The sequence below is a fragment of the Orussus abietinus genome, unplaced genomic scaffold, assembly GCF_000612105.2.
Source record: "Orussus abietinus isolate OABI.00-Male unplaced genomic scaffold, Oabi_2.0 scaffold510, whole genome shotgun sequence".
In the NCBI taxonomy this organism is placed as follows: Eukaryota; Metazoa; Arthropoda; class Insecta; order Hymenoptera; family Orussidae; genus Orussus; species Orussus abietinus.
This window is the reverse complement of record NW_019394672.1, coordinates 34743-57096: the sequence shown is the minus strand read 5'-3', so window position 1 is coordinate 57096 and position 22354 is coordinate 34743. Positions and strand designations below refer to the sequence as shown.

At 38.3% G+C, this 22354-nt stretch overlaps 2 protein-coding genes across 5 annotated transcripts; one reads left to right on the top strand and one right to left on the bottom strand.

Moving 5' to 3' along the window:
• Positions 1-1113: 1113 nt before the first annotated feature.
• On the top strand, positions 1114-21936 carry LOC105702469 (protein N-terminal glutamine amidohydrolase). Of its 3 annotated transcripts, none has more exons than XM_023432976.1 (6): positions 1114-1322; positions 1564-1725; positions 10802-10955; positions 12991-13261; positions 14471-14708; positions 15749-17272. In XM_023432976.1, the coding sequence occupies exons 1-5, from the start codon at positions 1231-1233 to the stop codon at positions 14623-14625; spliced, it is 834 nt and encodes a 277-aa protein (XP_023288744.1). In that variant the 5' UTR covers positions 1114-1230; the 3' UTR covers positions 14626-14708; positions 15749-17272. The 3 variants fall into 3 exon arrangements, with proteins under 3 accessions (XP_023288744.1, XP_012285481.1, XP_012285480.1); XM_012430058.2 differs by lacking the exons at positions 1114-1322; positions 1564-1725 and adding exons at positions 7224-7527; positions 21295-21936 and having other exon boundaries at positions 15749-15960; XM_012430057.2 differs by lacking the exons at positions 1114-1322; positions 1564-1725 and adding an exon at positions 7224-7527 and having other exon boundaries at positions 15749-17277.
• LOC105702470 (isochorismatase domain-containing protein 2) lies at positions 2398-3820 on the bottom strand. Of its 2 annotated transcripts, none has more exons than XM_012430060.2 (5): positions 3602-3820; positions 3378-3519; positions 3011-3154; positions 2765-2950; positions 2398-2663 (listed from the first exon to the last, which is right to left on the bottom strand). In XM_012430060.2, exons 2-5 carry the CDS (start codon positions 3504-3506, stop codon positions 2511-2513), a joined length of 612 nt encoding a protein of 203 aa, XP_012285483.1. In that variant the 5' UTR covers positions 3507-3519; positions 3602-3820; the 3' UTR covers positions 2398-2510. The 2 variants fall into 2 exon arrangements, with proteins under 2 accessions (XP_012285483.1, XP_012285482.1); XM_012430059.1 differs by having other exon boundaries at positions 3615-3819.
• Positions 21937-22354: the final 418 nt, after the last annotated feature.

The window sequence follows — 22354 nt, the reverse complement described above, 5'->3', positions numbered from 1 at the left end:
TCCTTCCCGTGAATCTCTCAACTCATCTCTGATTTGGCATTCGACGCTGCCCGTGAGCAATCTCCCAACTCATCTCTGATAGAAGTCCAGATCCTATGTTAGCGCTTGATGCTCTAAAAGTTGGCTAACAAACCAGAAGTGGGGGTAAAAAAGAGATCCCATGTGTTAGCCAACGATATCTCACATATGGGAGGAAGAGACGCATATTGAAAGGCGAGTATTGTGTGTAAGATAAAGAAAGAATGCAATTCGCTATATATTGCCATAAGATTAAGAGAGACGGAGAGATGATTACAGCGCTGCCATCCATTGGATAACATACTATTTATCGAGAATCAAACGTCCGTATCCTTCTGGGGCTCTATTACGTAAAGCAAATTGAGCGAAAATGTGAAGAATGAGTAGCTGACGGTATTACGGAATATTTTTGGTGGTGAAAATGCGAGACCATTCATGTGAACTGGCTCGGCACAAATTTTGAAGCGAAATAGTGAAGCGTACAAGAAAAAATAGAAATATAAGCGCCGTGAACGGATTGTGACACCGAAATTTAAAATGGAAAACCTACTGGGTGTTTTTATTCTTAGCAACAATCGTATTCGGGGACGTAATAATAACCTTATTAGAAGAAGAAAAGAATTTCATGATGCCTCAGACCCATTTTCGTTAGAAGAAAGAGAATTCACTAGGATGTACAGGTTAGTTTTTGTTATTGTGAGATTATATTACATCATTAAACGTTGAAATCTGTTAAATAATTCATGTTTACATGACATGATAAGAAAATGATATGGTTGAATTTCTAATTATAGTACATGAAAATATGAATGTAATACATATTTAAAAAATATAGATAGACTCGAGTCCTCTTTACTTTTTACGGCTTTCCTTCTTCCCGCCTTTCCTGCCTATAACCCACCTTTATTTGGTAATATTACTAAACCGGAAGTGCTAGTAATCTCGTTCTTTCATATAGCGAATACGTAATTCGGCGAATAAACCCACGTGAGATGAAAGTGCGAGAGGTGAGCGCTCTCGTCCAAAATACGTCATAACAGACGGCAGCCAATCGCAAGGACAGTAATTGACCGTAATCGCGAGAATTGGCGGGAATCGGTCCGGGTTAAACTTCGTTACTCATCCTAGTATTGCCGGTATTTTGCGACGTGATTCTTGTAGAACGACGTCGTTTTGTTTTCTCGATAACAGTACGTTGCAAGCATTTAGAAAATGGCAAACATCCTGAAGTTTTCAAAACTCTCCGATAAAGCTTTCTCGCCTATGAAAGGATCCGTCGCTTCCGCGGGCTTTGATTTGAGAAGGTAACCTCTTTTTGTTCATCGACTTTTCACTAACACTCCTTTAAGGTTATTTAATGATATTAATTGTACGTAAAACCATATTAAGTAATTTCGATTCTATGGAACGTAGATATATTCTATTGAATGGAATGACTTATACCAGTTTACATCGTAATGTTAATTTTTTTCTGACGATGTATTGATGTGTTTTTACCAATTTTCTAAGGCAGGAACAGTAAGATATTCTTTTTATATTTGATAGTGCCTATGATTATACCATACCGGCACGTGGCAAGGAGCTCATCAAGACGGACCTGCAGATTGAGGTTCCCCAAGGTACGTATGGCCGAGTCGCCCCACGATCTGGACTGGCTTTGAAATATTTTATCGACGTTGGTGCTGGTGTTATCGATGCTGACTATCGGTAAGGAAATATCGCAGCCTTTGTTTCGTATTGTTACATGGTTTACATTTTATTTTATACTGTTATTTAAATTATACATTATGGATATCCTTAGAATATTTGAAGATTTAATCAATTTAGAGCACTAAAATAATGTAACGATAAATTAGTATGTGTAAGCACAATATTATCTCTTTTAATAATTACTTCATAAGTTATGCTTATGTTAATATGTATGGTTGAAACAGGGGAAATGTTGGTGTCGTATTATTTAATCTTTCTGAGGATGAATTTAAAATTCTCCGCGGAGATCGAGTGGCTCAATTAATTTGTGAGAAAATTGCCTACCCTGAACTTCTTGAAATGGATGCATTAGACGATACAACAAGAGGAGCTGATGGATTTGGATCTACTGGAATCAACTGAGTTAATGCCGATGAATCACGGCTTGCTCAAATTTTGTTACTTTTATAGTAAAGATGCAGGACATGATTTACTAAATGTTTTGTTTCTTATAATAATGGTCTTTTATAAACATTTTTTATGTATGCCAGCCACATTGATTTTCGATAATGTATGTAATAAGAATGACTATTTTTTTATAATGAAATAACCTAGTTCGTTAAGTACATCACCTACAAATTGAACAGAATATCATTAAAACAAAGAAATAATTATTATTAGGGCATTTAGTATGTTTATATTACAAAGTATTTATTTATAATCATCAGGATATCTTTGATTTATTGGTAAAATCTTGGTTACAAAATATATAACAACTATCAGTATGAAAATACATTCAACGATTATATCTTCGAAAGCGTTGCCAATCCTGTATATTGAGAAGGAGACTGTATTAATTTTTGTATTTCCTTGAAGTGTTGGTGCTTTGAATCTTTCAATAATTTAAATATCACATTTTCTGAAGTCGTTATCTGACAACCAAATTGGTGCATTCTCTGTTAAATGATAAATACAATTAAAATAATGGAAACGATTAACTATTAGTTATTTTATAACAAACTATAGAATGATTTTAGTAAGTATAGACAATTATTACTTGAAATGCCAGCAGTCTATCCTCTTGGGAGCGAGACGAACAACAATCTGCTACGGTATGCACTTCAAAGCCATTATTCTTTAAATCAATTGCAGTGTTTTCTACGCACACATGAGCCTCGATACCAATAAGTATTATAGACTCTGGAGGTTTCCCGCAACAGATCTTCGAGAGCTCCGTGCATACCTAAGGAAAGGTGGTCTCGAGTCTATAATTATATTCATTGAATGAAATTATCTCGGTTACCTCTTTTGTGTACATGCTAAACTGAGTTTTATGAAACGGTCCATTCGTAGCACAACCTGCCAATTCAGGAACAGTGTGTCCTAAAGCTTTTGGATACTGCTCCGTTATCAGTATTGGAATGTCCAGGAGTTTCAATGCACCGACCTGGACAAAAATGTCAACGGTTAATTCCCCCGACTATGGAAATCAATGAAATGACGATACTCTAACTTTGCTTGACTTCAATTTGGCAATAAAACATGAGAAGCGCAACATCCTCTACCGAGTTTAAATACAAAGTGTCTCGTTCTTTAGAACTTGTTAGGTTACAAATGTGTTCATCCATTTGTTAAGGTGCAAGAGTATCATCGTTTTATGACTGATTTACCAGTTTTGTAGAATTGCAGAGCATCTTGTCAAACTCATAAATGACCTTAGCGAACTTTTGCTGGACGTCGCAAATTAACAATGCTACAGAGTCAGGTTTGAGAACAGCTTTCGCAGCGTTAATCGACATTTTTGCAGTATCCCTGTTGAAAGTTTAGTGAGATTTAATGCCTACTTCGATGCACACTCGATTGAAAGACTAGACCGGCCTTTTTCCGATATAACCTTTCAGTCCCACCTTCGACCGAAGATTATCCCTCTACGCGTTTCGTGGCTGGCATGCGCATCTGCTTCGCGTTATTTTATCTCCCCATTTCAGGGCCGCGTCCACGAAGCCTTTCGATCAGCTGTTTAGAATGCATAGTACATTAAGCGGAAATAATTTGTAAGCTCACGTTGCAGGAGAATCCAAACATTAGTAAAATAATTTTATCGTGGCTGATATGAGCGTCTGCTTCGCGTTATTTTATCTCCCCATTTCAGGGCCGCATCCACGAAGCCTTTCGATCAGCTGTTCAGAATGCATGGTACATTAAGCGGAAATAATTTCTAAGGACACGTTGCAGGAGAATCCAAACATCAGTAAAATAATTTTATCGTGGCATGCGCATCTGCTTCGCGTTATTTTATCTCCCCATTTCAGGGCCGCATCCATGAAGCTTTTCGATCAGCTGTTCAGAATGCATGGTACATTAAGCGGAAATAATTTGTAAGCACACGTTGCAGGAGAATCCAAACATCAGTAAAATAATTTTATCGTGGCATGCGTGTCTTCTTCGCGTTATTTTATCTCCCCATTTCAGGACGGCATCCACCAAGCCTTTCGATCAGCTGTTCAGAATGCATGGTACATTAAGCGGAAATAATTTGTAAGCACACGTTGCAGGAGAATCCAAACATCAGGAAAATAATTTTATCGTGGCTGGTATGCGCGTCTGCTTCGCGTTATTTTATCTCCCGATTTTAGGGCCGCATCCACCAAGCCTTTCGATCAGTTGTTTAGAATGCATGGTACATTAAGCGGAAATAATTTCTAAGGACACGTTGCAGGAGAATCCAAACATTAGTAAAATAATTTTATCGTGGCTGGTATGAGCGTCTGCTTCGCGTTATTTTATCTCTCCATTTCAGGGCCGCATCCACGAAGCCTTTCGATCAGCTGTTTAGAATGCATGGTACATTAAGCGGAAATAATTTCTAAGGACACGTTACAGGTGAATCCAAACATCAGTAAAATAATTTTATCGTGGCATGCGCGTCTTCCTCGCGTTATTTTATCTCCCGATTTTAGGGCCGCATCCACCAAGCCTTTCGATCAGCTGTTTAGAATGCATGGTACATTAAGCGGAAATAATTTCTAAGCACACATTTCAGGAGAATCTAAACGTCAGTATAATAATTTTATCTCTCCGTCCAGGAGTGCATGTTAACGAAACAACATATTTGGGGATGTTTCAAATTATAAAGGGAATTCATTAAAGCAAGATAAGTTCATAAGGACTCATTAAGGTGAAGTGAAACCCCCTTCAAATCAGTTGATTCGAATACAACACCTTTTTTTAAGGGTATTAGACCAAACTGTCCGAAACTTTGACACATGACTTGTGATCATCTAAGAATTGTCCTGATACATTAAAAATTTGGATTTTTGGAACAAATTTTTTAACTTAGCCCAGAAAATCCAAATAAAACAAAAGCTTGCGTGGATTCTATTTAAATAATTGAGCATTTGTACTTACAATTACACCTGAACCTCAGAGGTAAAGAGTAATAGGTCCACTTTTAAAAACTTTGAGAAAACTTTGACCACAAGACAAAGTCAATATTAGATAACATGTACGTAATCAAGGCTCTAAATTTACGCAAGCTGGACTTAAGACTATTTATCTTTACAATACAGGTATAGATATATTTATTTCAAGCTTGTCAAGTTCCGCGGAATTTAAATCGTTTTCTAAATGGCAAATAACCGCTAAATTGGAAAAAAAATCCATGCAGCGGAATGAAGATAAGTATTTTTTTCCCCCGTAAAGTAGCTGCACTTTCCTGGCGGGCAAAACGTCGCCCTATCGCACGCATTTTTTCTATTTTTGTACACGCATAGACGTACGACTCGGAGGGGCGCAAATCCCATACACGCATGACTGACTCGTAAGGTTGCGGAAAAATCTGGAATCGCTCCCATTGGTCGACCCGTCCAGGAGGCGGGGCTAAGCCTCGCGCTGATTGGCCACTCGCAGAAGTGCATGCTCGCAAGTGACCGATGGAGTAGGGGGCCTGCGGGTGCACGCGTGCGGTCGGTAAAGCAGAAAGGAGCAGACGAGGCGCCTCTACAGGGTGTTCCATAAATTCCAATCGTGCTGGTTGCAACGCGTCACATAAAATCCCCAAAACTTACAAAATTTATTATAAGGCTAAATATAAAGCTAAAAAGTAAAATCACTCGGAGTTCCCTCAAGTACAGAAGAACTGCTCAGTGTGAAAACCCACACAATCATTTTCTAAGTAAATATATAATTCTTTTAATAAATTGTCATTTTAACGAATTTGATCAATTGCCGTGATTTAACTCTTAAGGTGACACGTCGAGGAATCTGATCGACGTCGGTAAAAAGGGTCCTTCTATGTACTTACGTTACCGACGTTAGTGTTTGTATTGACAGTGTTTTGGAATTATATTGGGTATTGTATTAAATGACGTACTCGATATGTCGTTTCCGTACAATCAGTATAAAGAAATCGAAGTACTACTTCAGAAATCCTATGAATTCATGGTTTTTAATGATCTAATTGACCGCAGAGGGATGCCCTGCGTCATCTGTGATTTTAACGTCAACTAAACTTTCTCTTCGGGATCTCTTGTTACCTTCATTTTAGCACAGAAGACACTTTTTTTGCCTTTATCCCGTTTAAATGTAAGTTTCTCGATTACTGGAGTGTTCTAAATCATTATACAATTTTCCTGACACTTTTCTTTTTCATATCAGAGCCTTCAATGATTGCTCTAAATATGAGAGCTCGACGCCATTTTGGTTCTGGTCTTGGCAAAGACAAAAATTCCTTTTCGGCAATCCGAAATATTGCAAATGTCAGGATAATTCCTAGGTGCTCACGAGTCATGCGTCGAAGTTTCGGGCAGTTCTATCTAATGCCCTTAAAAGAAAACAATTGTCTTATTCGAATCGACTGATTTGAGATGGGTTTCCTTCACCTTAACACGTTGCAGTTGTCATTAAATTACGTTCAACGTCGATATGAAGAATCAATGTCGATGTATTACATCGGGCATTTTGTAAAAAATTCCGATTTGAATATACAAACATGCGTATAAAAAGGAGACGCAATTGAAACGGTATCACCCTGTATATACGAAGAGGTTAGTCGTCGACGCATGCGCCCTGCTCGAGCGACCCAAAAATACCTAACACATATTTAAATATATTTAGCGCGAAACTCTACCGAGATTCCTGATTACATTGCGAATTTTATGAAAAATTTCAATTTGAACATACGAAAATGCGTACAAAAAGGAGGCGCAATTGGTACGGTATTACCCCGTATATACGAAGAGGTTAGTCGTCGACGCATGCGCCCTGCTCGACCGACCCAAAAATACTTAACACATATTGAAATGTATTTGGCGCGAAAATCTACTAAGATTCCTGATTACATTGCGAATTTTGTGAAAAATTCCGATTTGAACATACGAAAATGCGTATAAAAAGGAAACGCAATTGGTACGGTGTCACCCCGTATATACGAAGAGGTTAGCCGTCGACGCATGCGCCCTGCTCGATCGACCCAAAAATGCCTAAGAGCGAGGCAATCGGAGCGCAGTCGAGAGAGAGCGCCAGGCCGTTCCCGAGTCGAGCGGAGCGCTGCCTCGCAAGATGTTTCGCTTTTAACGAGTCTATACGACCCAAAAGAGGTGACGCGGTGGTCCAAAGGCAGTCCGACACCCACGGAAGGTCCCGATGACGTCACCAATGTCTCCGTCGTAAGGACGAGCCGCGACAAATTATCCTCTCGGAGTCGACCATCTCCGTTAGTAAACAAACAATGGCCGCCGAGCCGCGTGTCGCCGGGAACGCGAAGCCGCTCGTCCCCCTTTTCACCAAAGCCTCGGACTGTATTTACACCAGCTGCTACTGGTAAGACGAATATTTTCTCCATTTACTAAAACACTTTTTTGTGCGTATGTGTATATACGTGTGTCACGAAACAAAGGTAACGGTTTTTCGGCGGGTTCCGGTTCGTATTTTGAAAATCGCCGATACATGTCCCCCCTAAATCGGGGTCGAGGATGTCAAAAGTTTCATCAGATGTAGATAATTCCGATCGCATGATCGCGATCCAGCGATTATTTGATCAAACTCGGCGCGGTCGAGACGCTGCGAAGAGCCGGCCGCGTCGGCGCTCGGGGTATATCTAGTCGAGGATAATTAACCTAGACAGCAGTAGTTCCTTACATATTTCCTTAATTTTGATATTTTTTTGGGGGCGAGGCGAGGCGCCACGGCTGCGGTAAGCGGATCGATAACGCGGTGGGCCCAGCTGGAGGCTCTTTTTAGCGGTCGGCCTCCGAACCGTTCGAGTTCCACTTTCGCTTCGCCCTGGTTCTCTATCGTAATACCTGACGGAAGTTATTCAAAGTCGTTGAGAATATTTTTCCCCAGAATATGAGGAATGCATTGGCACGTCTTTTTATTGAACTTGTATCCGTATTGAGGATTTACGATCGTTTAAAGTGTACCGTCAATCTGGCGGTTGCGCGCGTCGTTAGTACGGTCTTTGCTGGGTACGGCGCGGTGGCGCCACCGCCGGTGCGCCTCTGAACTAATTGCGGCCAATCGAGGATTTCAAGATGGCCGCCGCTGACGAATCTCGCCCTCTCATTGGTCGAGCCGCCAGTGCGCCGCAACCGCGCGAAAATTGCCAGCTTTTTATTACTCGGGATGTTAATAATTTACCAAGATGAGATAACTCGCGCTAATATCGAGCCGTCCGGCCGGACCTGCACGCGATTCCGCTATTCCGCACGGAAACGCGCTTTTTAAGAGTGCATTTCGATGGGGATCTCGGTTCTCCCAGACCGCTCTGAGAAGAGAATCTGACCTTGCGGTAATTCGATCGAACTTCTAGCGTGGGGATTATCTTTACTTACCTCTTTTTCCTCCCTTCTTACGCGAGGAATGGAAAGGTGAGTTTTAATTGGCGAGGCTTCCCGCGAAATGCCCGGAGCAAGATTAAAGGGGAATTTATTAAGACCCACTTGCGAGACTTTAAGGTGATATCAAAGGGTCATTCTATATATATATATATAAAGATGTGAAAATATTGATAAGACTTTTCTTCAAACTGGGTGCACCGAATTATCTAAAACTTTAACACGTGATTATGGAGGCATTAAAGAAGAAATTTCATTTTTCGAAAAAAAATTTCCTTTTTTTAGTTCTCGTCCGAGATAAATTTCATTTTTTTTTTTTAAATGAAATTTCACGAGCATCGCGTTCTTCCTTAGGGCCTCCATAATCTCGTGATGATGTTCCAAATGATTCGGTGCACCCAATTTGGAGAAAAGTTTCATTAATATTTCTGACTTCTTGGTATGTATATATGACACTTTCATATCACCTTAACAGCTTCGAGATTACACCCCGAACGCCTGATAGAAAATTTTCAATCCCTTCCAGAAGCTCACTTTATCGGTGCACTGACGTTTCCATTAAATCATCTTTATTTCCAATAATTGGATTGTTCTAACTTATAAAAATATCTCACTCTACCCACCAAACACGGTTACGTAACAATAATATAACCGTTACATAACGTTTGTAACATGTAATGTCACATAAATATAACATATGAGTAAGATTTGTATGACTATTTCCTCCGAAGCTCTATAACACTGTTATAAAACGAATAATGTAACGTATATATAACATATCGGTAACATGTTATATGTTATGTTAATATCATATAACTGCAATGCTTACAAGTTTGTAATAATGTTCCCGAAAGGTAATAATTCGACGCTATATGATATTAATGTATTTTTTGAATAACATTCGTTATATATCATGTTATTCCAGGGTTATGTAATTGTAATGTAAGATTTGTATTACTATTTCCTCCGCAACTACATAACACTGTTATAAAACGAATAATGTAACGTATATATAACATATCGGTAACGTCTTATATGTTATGTTAATATCATATAACTGCAATGCTTACAAGTTTGTAATAATGTTCCCGAAAGGTAATAATTCGACGCTATATGATATTAATGTATTTTTTGAATAACATTCGTTATATATCATGTTATTCCAGGGTTATGTAATTGTAATGTAAGATTTGTATTACTATTTCCTCCGCAGCTATATAACCCTGTTATAAAACGAATAATGTAAAGTATATATAACATATTGGTAATATGTTATATCATATAACGGTAATAATTCGACGTTATATGATATTAATGTTTCTTTTGAATAACATTCGTTATATATCATGTTATTCCAGGGTTATGTAATTGTAACATAATGTGTTTGGTGGGTAGTCGGCGCTCTCGTCTTTAAAACGTTCCGAAATTCAACAAATTGCCACCGTATATATGTAGTTAAAAAATATCTAAAGTATTTCAGAGATTCGCTTAGGTTTCTATTCATCGTTGTCAATCCCTCTGTTTGAATATATTAATTCGAGATGAAACGAGACTTCTGGATGGGCGCACTGTCGTTGAGTTTAATTAACACTAGGTTTACGGGCGTTTTATATATACCTGTTTCTACGAGCATCCGTCAAATTGACGGATAAACGAAAACACGCATTTTCTTTAAAAAATCGATTTATTCAAATTAAGTCTGAATTAAATAACCCTAGGCTTTACGTTTAAATGAATGATTAATAAGTAAAAAGTCCTTTTTTAAAAATTATCACGGCAATGATTGGAATGCTCGTCCTCTCATCCTCGGAGTCAGAACTAGAAAGAATACGCATCCTTTTCTTGCTACGACACCCTTTCGAGAAGTTTTCCTCTTCACTATCCGAAGATCCTTCTATCTCTCCACTTTCAATGCAAACTTTCACTCTCATCTTCGCCTTACACTCACTGCAACGAAGCAAATATATATGGATTGTTTATGAAATTAGCTAGTCCGTCAATTTGACGGGTTTCGTAGAGATAGGTATACTTCATACAGATTTTAATAATTAGAAGGCTTAGGAAAAAATAATTGTGTGTACAAATTCTTTGGATGAAATGATTAATTTACGATACAAAAATGGTTAAAATTAATCCTATGGTTTTTTCGGTATTTCTTTTCGAAGTTTGAATTCCGTCAAATTGACGGGTCCCGTAAACCTAGTGCTAATAAATGTAGAGAAACATTGATGCTTAAGCCCGCTTTTGTTGTTTTGTAGCGAGGAAAACGTGTGGAAACTCTGCCAGGATATAGCGACGAGGCATGGGGCGGAATTGCAACATTGTCATGTCGCTTTTATAAGCAATTCCGGGCGCAGCGTTCCTCTGTGGCGCCAGCGAGCGGGTAAAGGGGAGGATAAACTGGTCGTTTGGGTAAGTGGGACCTTGGGGGCAGGGATGTGGAAATAAGGGTCCCAGGATTTTTTTATAGACCAACCGGATCGAATACCTCTCAATTTCTAATTTTAGTACTGGCCATTTCAACGGCGGGGTGCGTTCTCCCCACGTTACGAGCTGTGCCGCAGGTGCATTTCGGAGAGCGAATATAATACAATTCGAGAGCTTATTTCTGGAACGTTTGGCATCGATTCTCTTCTGCTTTAATGCACCCTGGACGCTACGTTCGATATTACGATTATGCGCAATTAAGCCTGGAACGCCTTAAACAGGAATTACAAGCAGCGTTCTATATGCATATGGATAATTATGGAAACGTTAACACGTAACGACCATTCGGACGTTTCGAAGAGTTATTTCAATTGTTTAAAAAGAAATTATTAGATGCGATCTATGTGCATAAAGACCATTACGGAAATAGTTTATGTAACGACCGTTCGGACGCTTTGACATGCTATTTCACAAACTTAAAAAGGAATTGCAAGGAGCAATCTATATGTACAAAGAGCTTTACGGAAACGGTTCATGTAACGATCGTTTGGACGTTTTTAAGAGTCATTTCACCTGCTTAAAAAGGAATTGCAAGAAGAGACATGTGTGCATACAGACGGAAACAGTTCATGTAACGACCATTCGGACGTTTTGACATGCTATTTCACAAACTTAGAAAGGAATTACAAGGAGCAATCTGTATGCATAAAGATCATTATGGAAACAGTTCTTGTAACGACAGTTCGGAAGAGTAATTTCACCCACTTAAGGTGATGTGAATGTGGCGACACAGAGGTCTCGTTTATGAAACTTTTCTCTGAACTGGGTGTACCGAATTGTTTCAAACTTTACAACGTAAATATGGAAGCTGTAAGGAAGATCCTGACGCCCATGGAATTTCAATTTTTAGATAATTTCTTCATAGATGCTTTCAACATTTTTGATAAAAAATGAAATTTCGCGTGTTTCAGGACCTTCCTTATTCCCACCTGTAGTCACGTTATAAATTTGAAACAATTCTGTACACTCAGTTCGAAGAAAAGTTTTATGAACGATTGATCCTCGGATGCCACTTTCACATCCCCTTTAACAGGAATTACAAGAAGCAATATATGTGCATAAAGATCATTTCGGAAATAGTTAATGTAACAACTATTCGAACGCTTTGAAGAGTCATTTCGCCCGTTTAGAAAGGAATTACATGAACTATTTTTTTTTTTAGAATTTATTTAGATTTATTTTTTAGGATTTGTTTAGAAAGGAGTTACATGAACTATTTGCGAAACGATCTATATGCATAAAGATCTTTTCGCAAATAGTTCATGTAACAACCATTCGGCCGTTACGAAGAATCATTTCACCCGTTTAAAAAGGAATTACAAGAAGTGATCTATGTGCATAAACTGGATGCAGAAGTAATAATATGAATTCTAACTTAAAATAGAATTTATGATATTTATTTTGAAGCATGGATTAGAAACGTTTAAGAAATAAGCTCGTTAAACAAATTGTTCTTCATTCTTTAAAATCTCAAGGTGGATATGAAATGGTCATTCGATATATCATTTGAAACATCAGCACGTGATGATGAAGGCTCTAATGAATAACGCAATGCTCGTGAAATTACATTATTCAAAGAAAATTTTTCTTCATTCAGCCTAGACTGGAACTAAGGTCACATTCTTGTCTAAAAAATGAAATCTCACGAGCATTGTGTTCTTCCTTAGAGCCTCCATAATCACGTGTTAACGTTTCAGATGATTCGGTGCATCCGGTTTGGAGAAAAGGTTTTATAAATATTTTGACATTTTTTTTTATACATAGAAAATGACCCTTTAATATCACCTTAAATGTCGCAGATTTGAGGTCGACGGATTATAGGCTCGGGTGAATAACTTTGAATCTCATAATGTGGGACTCGTGAAGTTTCTAATAGCACTCCCTTGATAATAGTTGGTAATTGATATGATTTGTGATTCAAATGAGATGGATGTAAATTTAATTGCATTTAATTCTTCAGGACTATCACGTGATCCTGATATATGCACCGGACGAGAGGGCTGTGGTTTATGACTTGGACAGCGCATTGCCGTTCCCGACGCACTTTTGGAAATATGCCACCGAGACTTTCCGATCGGATGACGCACTTCGTCCCGAGTATCACAGGAGGTTTCGATTGGTCCCAGCCAGTGCGTATTTGCAGCAATTTGCTTCCAACAGGAAACACATGAAACGCGAGGACGGCACGTGGATCAAAACGCCGCCAGACTATCCACCAATTTCGACACCAAGTTGGTTCTCTTAATCATTTATCTTATTACCTCGCCCCGGATTTTCTAACTCCTGACATCGCCAACAAGCATTGATTTCTCACTCTGGTAACCCCCGGTTTGTTGTTTTTTTTTCTTTTCTTTTTTGCCCTTTAATAATTGCTTCCTGTTCTCCTCCCCCATTTCCCCGTTAAATTTCCCCGCGCTGATTTATGTATCTTCATACCAGATTTATATCCAGTACTTTATTCCACTTTCGCTGTTTCCGTGATCATAAAATTGCAGTTGCATGCAGTGAAAATATCACGTCAATCTTTTCGTTGTTCGCGATCCTATCCTTCTTTACTCTTTTCTTTTTTTTAATCGTGAATGAGATCTCAACATGTATGGCCTTGCTCTTAAATTAGCGCCTTTAAGATGATATGAAAGGCGCTGAGATATTTAATCAACGTCGATATATTATAATTCATCTGTACCCGTTTTGGTGGAAACGTGATTTTCAATACCCAAGTGGTAACATAAACTGGCGCGTCCCGGTACCGACGTTTATGTTAAAGTCTTTTACAGTTTACTTTAAGAATTATACGAACTGAAGCGTTCCATATGTCATTTCGGTAAAGTAATGATGGAGAGATCGACGTAAAGCTGTCGAAATCCCGCGAATTCATTACTCTAACGACTGTTTAGGACCAACGTCGCCATCTGTGACGTTCAGCTGCAACTAAATTTTTCCTCTAAAAACACGTGTTAGCCCCGAGACAAACATTCTCTTGCAATCGTTGGTGAAAGTATTTTCCATATTTTTCCATTTAACTCTGTAATGTTCCATTTCTATGGTATTCTAAATTGTTCGAGCTAGGTCTTAAAACTCTTCATTTTTTATTCCAAGCCTCCAAGAAGCGTAAAACATCGAAAACGCGCACGGGCCACGCCACGTTGGTTCTAGTCCATGGTAAATAAATAAATTTTGGATGAAAAATGAAATTTCGGGAGTTTTAAGACCTACTTTAGGACCTCCATATTCCCATGGTAAAATTTGAAACGAATCGGTACCCCCATTTCGGAGAATGCTTTCCCCAACTATTTGACTTCTCCGATATGTATATAGATTGCCTTTTTCATATCACCTTAAAGCAATGCGTTGTCTTATCCGTTTTTCCTTTTTTCATGTTATTTATGGTGAATTTATGTGGGGTATCTGTTATGTGATGGTTAACATCTGTATTGCAGCGTGCAAAGACAATCTGGACACGTTTATCAATATGGACTCTGGGACCGGATTGGGAATTGTGATGAGCTTGAAGCAACTAGTCAACAGATTTTACAGACCAAACACGAATCCTACAGCTCCTGCGCCACCTCAGCCGCAAGCCACGCCGACATAAACGGAATTTTCAATTGGTTCTCGCCGAGTATTCTTGCCTCAACCCCATTTTCGAAGTCCACTTTACACGGCCTAAAGAAGATGGTAGGTACCCCATATGATGAATCCCCCGGTACCGACCGAATCGGGCAAGTTTCCCTCAAGAATAGCCACATCTTCTGGAAATACTTTTACTTCCGAAAGATATGTAATATAAATAACATAGCGTAGCAGATTTTTTATAAAAATCTACGCAACACATCGTGCAGAAGGTCGTAATTGGTATTAACCTCAAGATCAGTCGTTTGCAGTTCCGTAAAGTGAAGTTCAAGGTTGAGCGTCGATTAAATTTGTTGACCTGCCATTAAACCTCAAGTACCTTTTACCTTTTAAGGTGAAGTGAAACCCCTTCAAATCAGTCGATTCTAATGAGACACTTTTTCTAAGGGTATTGGATCGAACCGTCCGTAACTTTCAGACATGACTCGTGAGCACCTAGGAATTTTGTAACTTAATTTTTTAACTAAACAAACTTTAACTTAATCTAGCCCGGAAACAAAATGCCGTCGAGCTCTCATATTTCGATTGATATTCAATCATTGAAGGCTCTAATATGAGAAAAAAAAGAGTCAGGACAATTGTACGACAATTTAAAACACTCTGATAATCGATAAACTCGCATTTCAACGGAATAAAGGCTAAAAAAGTGTCTTATGCGCTTCTATGCCAAAACGATGGTAATACGAGGTCTCGAAGTGAAAACTTAGTTGACCTGGAAATCACAGATGGCGCAGGGGGTCCCTCTGCCGTCAATTAGGGCCTCAGAAACCATGAATCCAGAGGATATCTGGAGTTTTACTTCGATCTCTTTATAATTATTGTACGAAAAGGACATAAAGTATGCCATTTTGTACAGTACTCAATATAATTCGTCACAGCCCTCAATATAAGAACGACGTCGGCAACGTAGGTATTTAGAACCTTTTTTTACCGAGGTTGGTCAGGTTCTTCAATGTGTTTCACTTCACCTCAACTATTAGGTTTTTGAGGTTATTCCGGAACAGAACGTTGCACTTCAGCTAACAAGATTACGCTCTGAGGGCACTTGATAGATAACTTCTGATTATTAATCCGTTTGCTTTCAGCATGCTCTTGGGATAATCGGATAGCTGCTTCGAAGGGGACAAAAAAGGGATAGGGAAATTACCGGGACAAAATTCCGAAGTGCAAGATGCATTCCCTGGCGAAGAGACCCTAATTGCGGAGCCTTATGGTTGCGGTCTTTTCCCGAATTCCAGCGAATACCGCTAAAAGCTGTATCCTTAGCATAAGGCGACCGGATTTCGCCCTCTGTTTTGTATGTCTCTTTTACTATCTTTCTGTCCGCTTTTTGTGGAACACGCTGCACGAGCGTGCCGACTTTTATATGTATACCGTCGCATCTGTATGCACTGGCACATGGTACAGAGTGACAGCGAGAGTATGCAGGGCATGTAAGAGTATTCGATATTTCCTTTTTTCTTTTTTTTTTTTTGTCAACGATAACCCTTTCAACGCTGTGGACCCATACGTGCGTCCGACGTTTGGTCCAATATTGCTTGCACGCTCTGATGAAATTCGCCCATACGTCAAAAGCGCTCAAACGGTTCCATTATTTATATTATATTACATTTCATTGCAACCTGTCAAAAAATGTAGTGGCAAGGACTCAGTGCATAACTCATTCAAGACCAAGGCACGCAACTGGAAATTTAGATGTTGCGAACCTTTATAAGAGTCTTAAAATTATTTCTTCATGATATGACATATTTATTTCAACTTGGTTTTTTCTTTGTAAATAAACAAACCGTACATGCCCTGAATGCGCACGCTCATCTTGAACTGCCTCTCTTTCTTCCTTTCTATCTCACTCTTTGTGCGCGTTGTTTCGTCAATGGCATTTACACTTGTTATGTCGAAGACTGATGTATTTATTGAGAGTTATTCCAGGATATCTTTGAGAAGAGGGGCTACGTGATTTCCGCAATTTAGAGATTTCGGGGTAATGATGTGGTTAAAAGTCATTTCTCGCGGTTAAGGTGATATAAAGAGAGCCTATATACAGGCGTTAAATTGACGTAAAGTGGACTGAGTTATTCCAGGATATCTTTGAGAAGAGGGGCTACGTGATTTCCGCAATTTAGAGATTTCGGGGTAATGATGTGGTTAAAAGTCATTTCTCGCGGTTAAGGTGATATAAAGAGAGCCTATATACAGGCGTTAAATTGACGTAAAGTGGACGTTCGAATGTCCGCGGGGTGAACATCGAAGAAACGTTGAATAAACGTCAACCTTGACAGCCAATAGACGTCAAATTTACGTAAACTTTGTAATAACGACGGTCCATTGGCGAAATTGCCACGGACATCAACCTTATGTCAAGTTGACGTAAACTTTAAGATCTAGAAAACGTCACAGAAACGTTAAATATTACGAAGGGAATGAAAACCTGACGTCGAAATCGCGCGGATTTCGATACATCCAGTGTTTCATCCTTGACGTTCGGTTGACGTTCATTTGACGTCAATTAAACGTAATATCAGACCTTGTCGACGTTAAATTGACGTAAAGTAGACGTTCGAAGGTCCGCGGGGTGAACATCGAAGAAACGTCGAATAGACGTCAACCTTGACATCCGATAGACGTCAAATTGACATAAACTTCGTAATTGCGACGGTCCGTTGGCGAAATCGCCACGGACATCAACCTTACGTCAAGTTGACGTAAACTTTAAGATCTAGAAAACATCACACAAACGTTAAATATTACGAAGGGAATGTAAACCTGACGTCGAAATCACGTGGATTTCGATACATCCAGTGTTTCATTCTTGACGTTCATTGGACGTACAGTTGACGTCAAATTTACATTCCGTTCGTGATATTTAACGTTTCTTTCCTACATCTTAAAGTTTACGTCAACTCGACGTAAGGTTGTTATTCGTGGAGATTTACATACATTCTACATACGGACCGTCGCAATTACGAAATTTACGTAAACTTGACGTCTATCGGATGTCAAGGTCGACGTCTATTCGACGTTTCTTCGATGTTCACCCCGCGGACATTCGAACGTCCACTTTACGTCAATTTAACATCGACAAGGTCTGATATTACGTTTATTTGGCGTCGGAAGTCCAAAAATTGCACGTCAATTTGACGTCGTTTTTATGTATATGCTCCGTTGGGGATGTATATAGACTCACTCTTTCATATCACCTTAAAGAATTTAGGTGAGCTGGTAGACTTTACTCAGCGCGAGTAATAATGTTATATTGACAATGGTTATTGGGATTCTTGTGATACTTTACACTTTCTACTTTGAATACCTGTAACAGTACTTGTCTATGCCGTTCGACCCATTTACTCTCGCGCTTTCCGTGCTCGGCTGCGATTCGCTCTTTGTCTGGAAATCGTTAAAAACTCCAAAATGCGAGCATCCACTCAAATCTCGAGGCGACATTAGCGAACGACCAATCCTCGACATCGAACGACAATTTCGACATCAACGAATATGTATTTCCTTAAGATGAAGTGAAACATGTCGAGGAACTTGATCAACGTCGATAAAGAACATTTTTCTAAATACCTACGTTGCCCACGTTTGTTTTTATATTGACGGCTGTGTCGAATTATATTGGGTACTGCACTAAATGGCATACTCCACCTGACGTTTTCATACAATAATTATAAAGAAATCGAATTAAAACTCAGGATATCCTCTGGATTCATGTTCTCTGGGGCTCTAATTAACTGTAGAGGGACCCCTGCGCCATCTGTGATTTCCAGGTCGACTAAATTTTCACTCCGAGACCTCGAATTCCCATCGTTTTGGCATAAAAGCGCATAAAACACTTTTTTTTGCCTTTATCCCGTTCAAATGCGAGTTTATCGATTACCAGAGTGCTCTAAATTGTCATAAAATTGCCCTGACCTTTTCGTTTCTCATATCAGAGCCTTCGATAATTGTATATTGATCGAAATATGGGAGCTCGACGCCATTTTGATTTTGGTCTGGGCAAAGTTAAACAGTTTTTTTTTTAAATCCAAGTTTTGAATGTATCAGGACAATTCTTAGATGATCGAGTCATGTGTCGAATTTTCGGACAGTTTGGTCCAATCCCTTAAAAAAAAAAGTGTTGTATTCGAATCGACTGATATAAAGAGGGTTTCACTTCACCTTAAATTCTCAGAATTCAAACCTCGACACAACGAAACCTTCCTATTTCGCCGCTTCTTTAGCTCCTGCACCGTTTCCGGTCTTGAGCTAAAGAATTGCGAGAAGTAACAAAAGAAAGCGAGAGAGCAAAGGATGCTTTTAATAAAAAGAATTTTTACGAAGCGCCTTTCGAGCGACCGTTATCAGTGCGAAGTATTTTATCATACGTCATTTCGGCTTCAAATGTTGCGTATTACATACAGGGTTGGCAGAGTTTGACCCATCCCGGTTAAAACCGGCAGTTTTCCGTTTTTTTTCTTTTTTTTTTTTCTAATAAATAAACTACATTACATAATACCCACTCGGTTTTAACCATGGTTTTTACCGGTTAAACCAACTTATAAAATCCATCAGGATGTATGTGGCGTGGAATTTGTTTTAATGTTGTATGCATCCTGTACCTACACATGCGCTCCATTCACATCCGAAGAAATTAAAATAAATTCTAACCTATCTACGGTGTAGGTAGCATTAAAATATATTTTCGTTACTGTACATACTCGGGATAAAAGAATGTAAAGAACCCGGGTTAAATGTGGTTTAAACCAGGTTTTAAACCCTGTTCTTTAGGCAACGATTTAGACGGGAAAAACCAGCATATATGGTTTAAACCGGGCAAAATTATTGGGCTAGGCTTTTTGTAGAAAAACCTGATTTATGCCAACCCTGATTACATACTTGTAAGGATTGTAACATTTTGTCTAAGCAGTCGTCTAATATCGCTTCTCGATTTTCTACGTATCTCTTTTGGAATGAAATGGAATATATAATAATAGTAAAATAGCTTTTCTTCCGATTTCTCGCCAACGATGCGAAAAGCAGCAAACATTAAGGTGATACGAAAGGGTCATTCTGCGTATATTATACGTTAAAATGTTTATAATACTTTTCTTCAAACTGGGCGCACCGAATCATTTGAAACCTCAGCACGTGATTATGAAGGCCCTAAGGAAGAACGCGGTTCTCGTGAAATTTCATTTTTCACGGAAAATGTTTTTTTTTTGTTTATCCTAGATTTGAAGATCACATTTTTTTTGTAAAAAATGAAATTTCTCCAGCATCGCGTTCTTTCTTAGGGCCTTCATAATCACGTACTGAAATTTCAAATAAGAAAGAACGTGATACTCGTGAAATTTCATTTTTGAAGGAAAAATTTTATTTATTTATCATAGACTTGAAGCAAGATCACATATTTTTGTGAAAAATGAAATTTCACGAGCGTTCTTCCTTAGAGCTTTCATAATCACGTACTGAAGTTTCAAATAAAGAAGAACGCGATACTCGTGAAATTTTATTTTTCAAGGAAAAATTTTTTTTATTAATTCTAGACTTGAAGCAAGATCACATATTTTTGTGAAAAATGAAATTTCACGAGAACTGCGTTCTTCCTTAGAGCTTTCACAATCACGTACTGAAGTTTCAAATGCTTCAGTGCACCAAATTTGGAGCAAAGTTTTATATATATATTTTGACGTTTTATATTTATAGAATGACCCTTTCATATCACCTTAAATCCACTCGCAATTGAATCCCCGTTTGATCTGTATTTTTTAAACGGGGGTCTGTCGAGTCGACACTTTTTTCTAGTGGAGTCGACAGTATGTCCATGGTTCGTCCACTCTTTGCCTTCGAAAGATTCTCTTACTCATATTTAAACCGGCGCAAAACGCGATTAAACTTCAAGTGCTTGTTACTAATTAACAGGACTTGAAACGCGTCGTCGAGTTTTGACGACACGTCGCTGGTCTCGTTACCGATTTTCGTTTCTGATTGTATAAAAACTAAATCAGATACGCAGTGTCTAGGTTTAACAACAAAAGTATTGTTAAGGCGATATGAAAGGTTCATTCTATATACATATATATGTGCCCATAATTATGAAAGTGGTCTAAGTCAAAATAAAAAAAAAAAAATGAGTTTATCAGTTATTTCACGCCCTATTATTTCAAACGAAATTAATTCAATGTAATTTCGAAACAAAAAATATATGACTTTAGACCACTTTCATAATTATGGGCACATATAACGTCAAAATATTGATAAAACCTTTCTCCAAACTGGATCCACCAAAATATCCTAAAACATTAACAAGTGATCACGGAGGCCCTGAGGAAGAACGCGATGCTCGTGATATTTCATTTTTAGAAAAAAAAAAAAAAATAAAGTCTCCTTTTGTTTGTTGTCCAAGATGAATACAATTTTTTTTTTTATTTTCGAAAAATGAAATTTCACAAGTATTGCGTTCTTCCTTAGGATCTCCATAATCACCTGCTGAAGTTTCAAATGATTCGGTGCACCCAGTTTGAAGAAAAGTTTAATAAATATTTGGACGTTCTATATATACATAGAATGTCAATTTTATATTACCTTAAGTGAGATTTATAGTAAAGTTCACTTGATTCATGTAATTTGAAAATGTTATATATTTTTCCAGAAATGTATGAGAAGTGATTTGACAAATCTGAAAGGAAACCCCTAAAATAACGCCCCCAGGAGCGAGGCTTTCATTTATCCGTTGTTCAGTAACGAGACAGCTCTAATTCAATGTTATTAATAATCTAAGATTTTATCCAGAATCTAAAAATCTAAGGTACTGTTGAAAAGGCAGCGATTCAAGCCTTGCACTTTTATCTTACAATTCCATATAAGCGATGAATTAAACTTAAGAAAAGTCTCCTACATAAATATAAACGATACACGCGTATATAATTATATAATACATATATCTCTATCTCCGCCTTTTTGCGAAAGGAAGAAATTGAACAAGATATATGTCTCTTTTACGACTTTTTCAAGAGCGTTTCCTAAGGTTTTTCTCTCCGCGAATGTGCTCTTAAATACACGATAACGTTTATTCTCTAAGTCGAATTTGTGGCTCGCAGGCAGAATTACGTGATTGATAAATTTTTTATGAATGTTGTATCCCCGTGCAACATGACCCTTGCTACGATATCGAATTAATCTACTTTGCTTGCAAACCACAGATAATATATATATATATACATCGCCCAGTGATATTCGCAAAAGTTTTTTCAACATCTCTTTAAGCGATAAAAATTTAACTCAGAATTATCTAAGTAATNTATATTTATATTTGTTGTAAGAGCTTGTTTTTCCCTTCGGCGAGAAATTAACACACACTTGTTGCCTCGGAGAAAAGATTTAATTGGACTAACATGAAATTACGGAAGATAGATTGATTGTCATTTTATTATGTTAAGAGTGACACGGGGCGGGCGTTTATTTGTTAATTAATTTAGCTAGTGTTTATTAGGAGTATATGGTACAATTGTAAATTCAGGAAGGTGTAATAAGCACACCTGTAAATCTTTTCTTTGAGTGTGACGCGGGCGTCTCACTCATTTTCTAATTTTAAGATTCATGGGTCTTTCGAATCTCCATCGATTATAATTATTAACGACCCCGATCTTTCCCTACTTTTTCGGTGATTTTACGGTAAGTCCACTGTAAGTGTTCTCGGGGCTTGAATCAAC

Coding starts and splice junctions, on each gene's coding strand:
- LOC105702469 (XM_023432976.1), top strand. CDS start 1,231: ATGGCAAACATCCTGAAGTTTTCAAAACTCTCCGATAAAGCTTTCTCG. Junction 1,323..1,563: donor GCGGGCTTTGATTTGAGAAG/GTAACCTCTTTT, acceptor TATATTTGATAG/TGCCTATGATTATACCATAC. Junction 13,262..14,470: donor TCCACCAATTTCGACACCAA/GTTGGTTCTCTT, acceptor TCTGTATTGCAG/CGTGCAAAGACAATCTGGAC.
- LOC105702470 (XM_012430060.2), bottom strand. CDS start 3,506: ATGTCGATTAACGCTGCGAAAGCTGTTCTCAAACCTGACTCTGTAGCA. Junction 3,155..3,377: donor TCTGCAATTCTACAAAACTG/GTAAATCAGTCA, acceptor ATTTTTGTCCAG/GTCGGTGCATTGAAACTCCT. Junction 2,664..2,764: donor ATAGACTGCTGGCATTTCAA/GTAATAATTGTC, acceptor ATCATTTAACAG/AGAATGCACCAATTTGGTTG.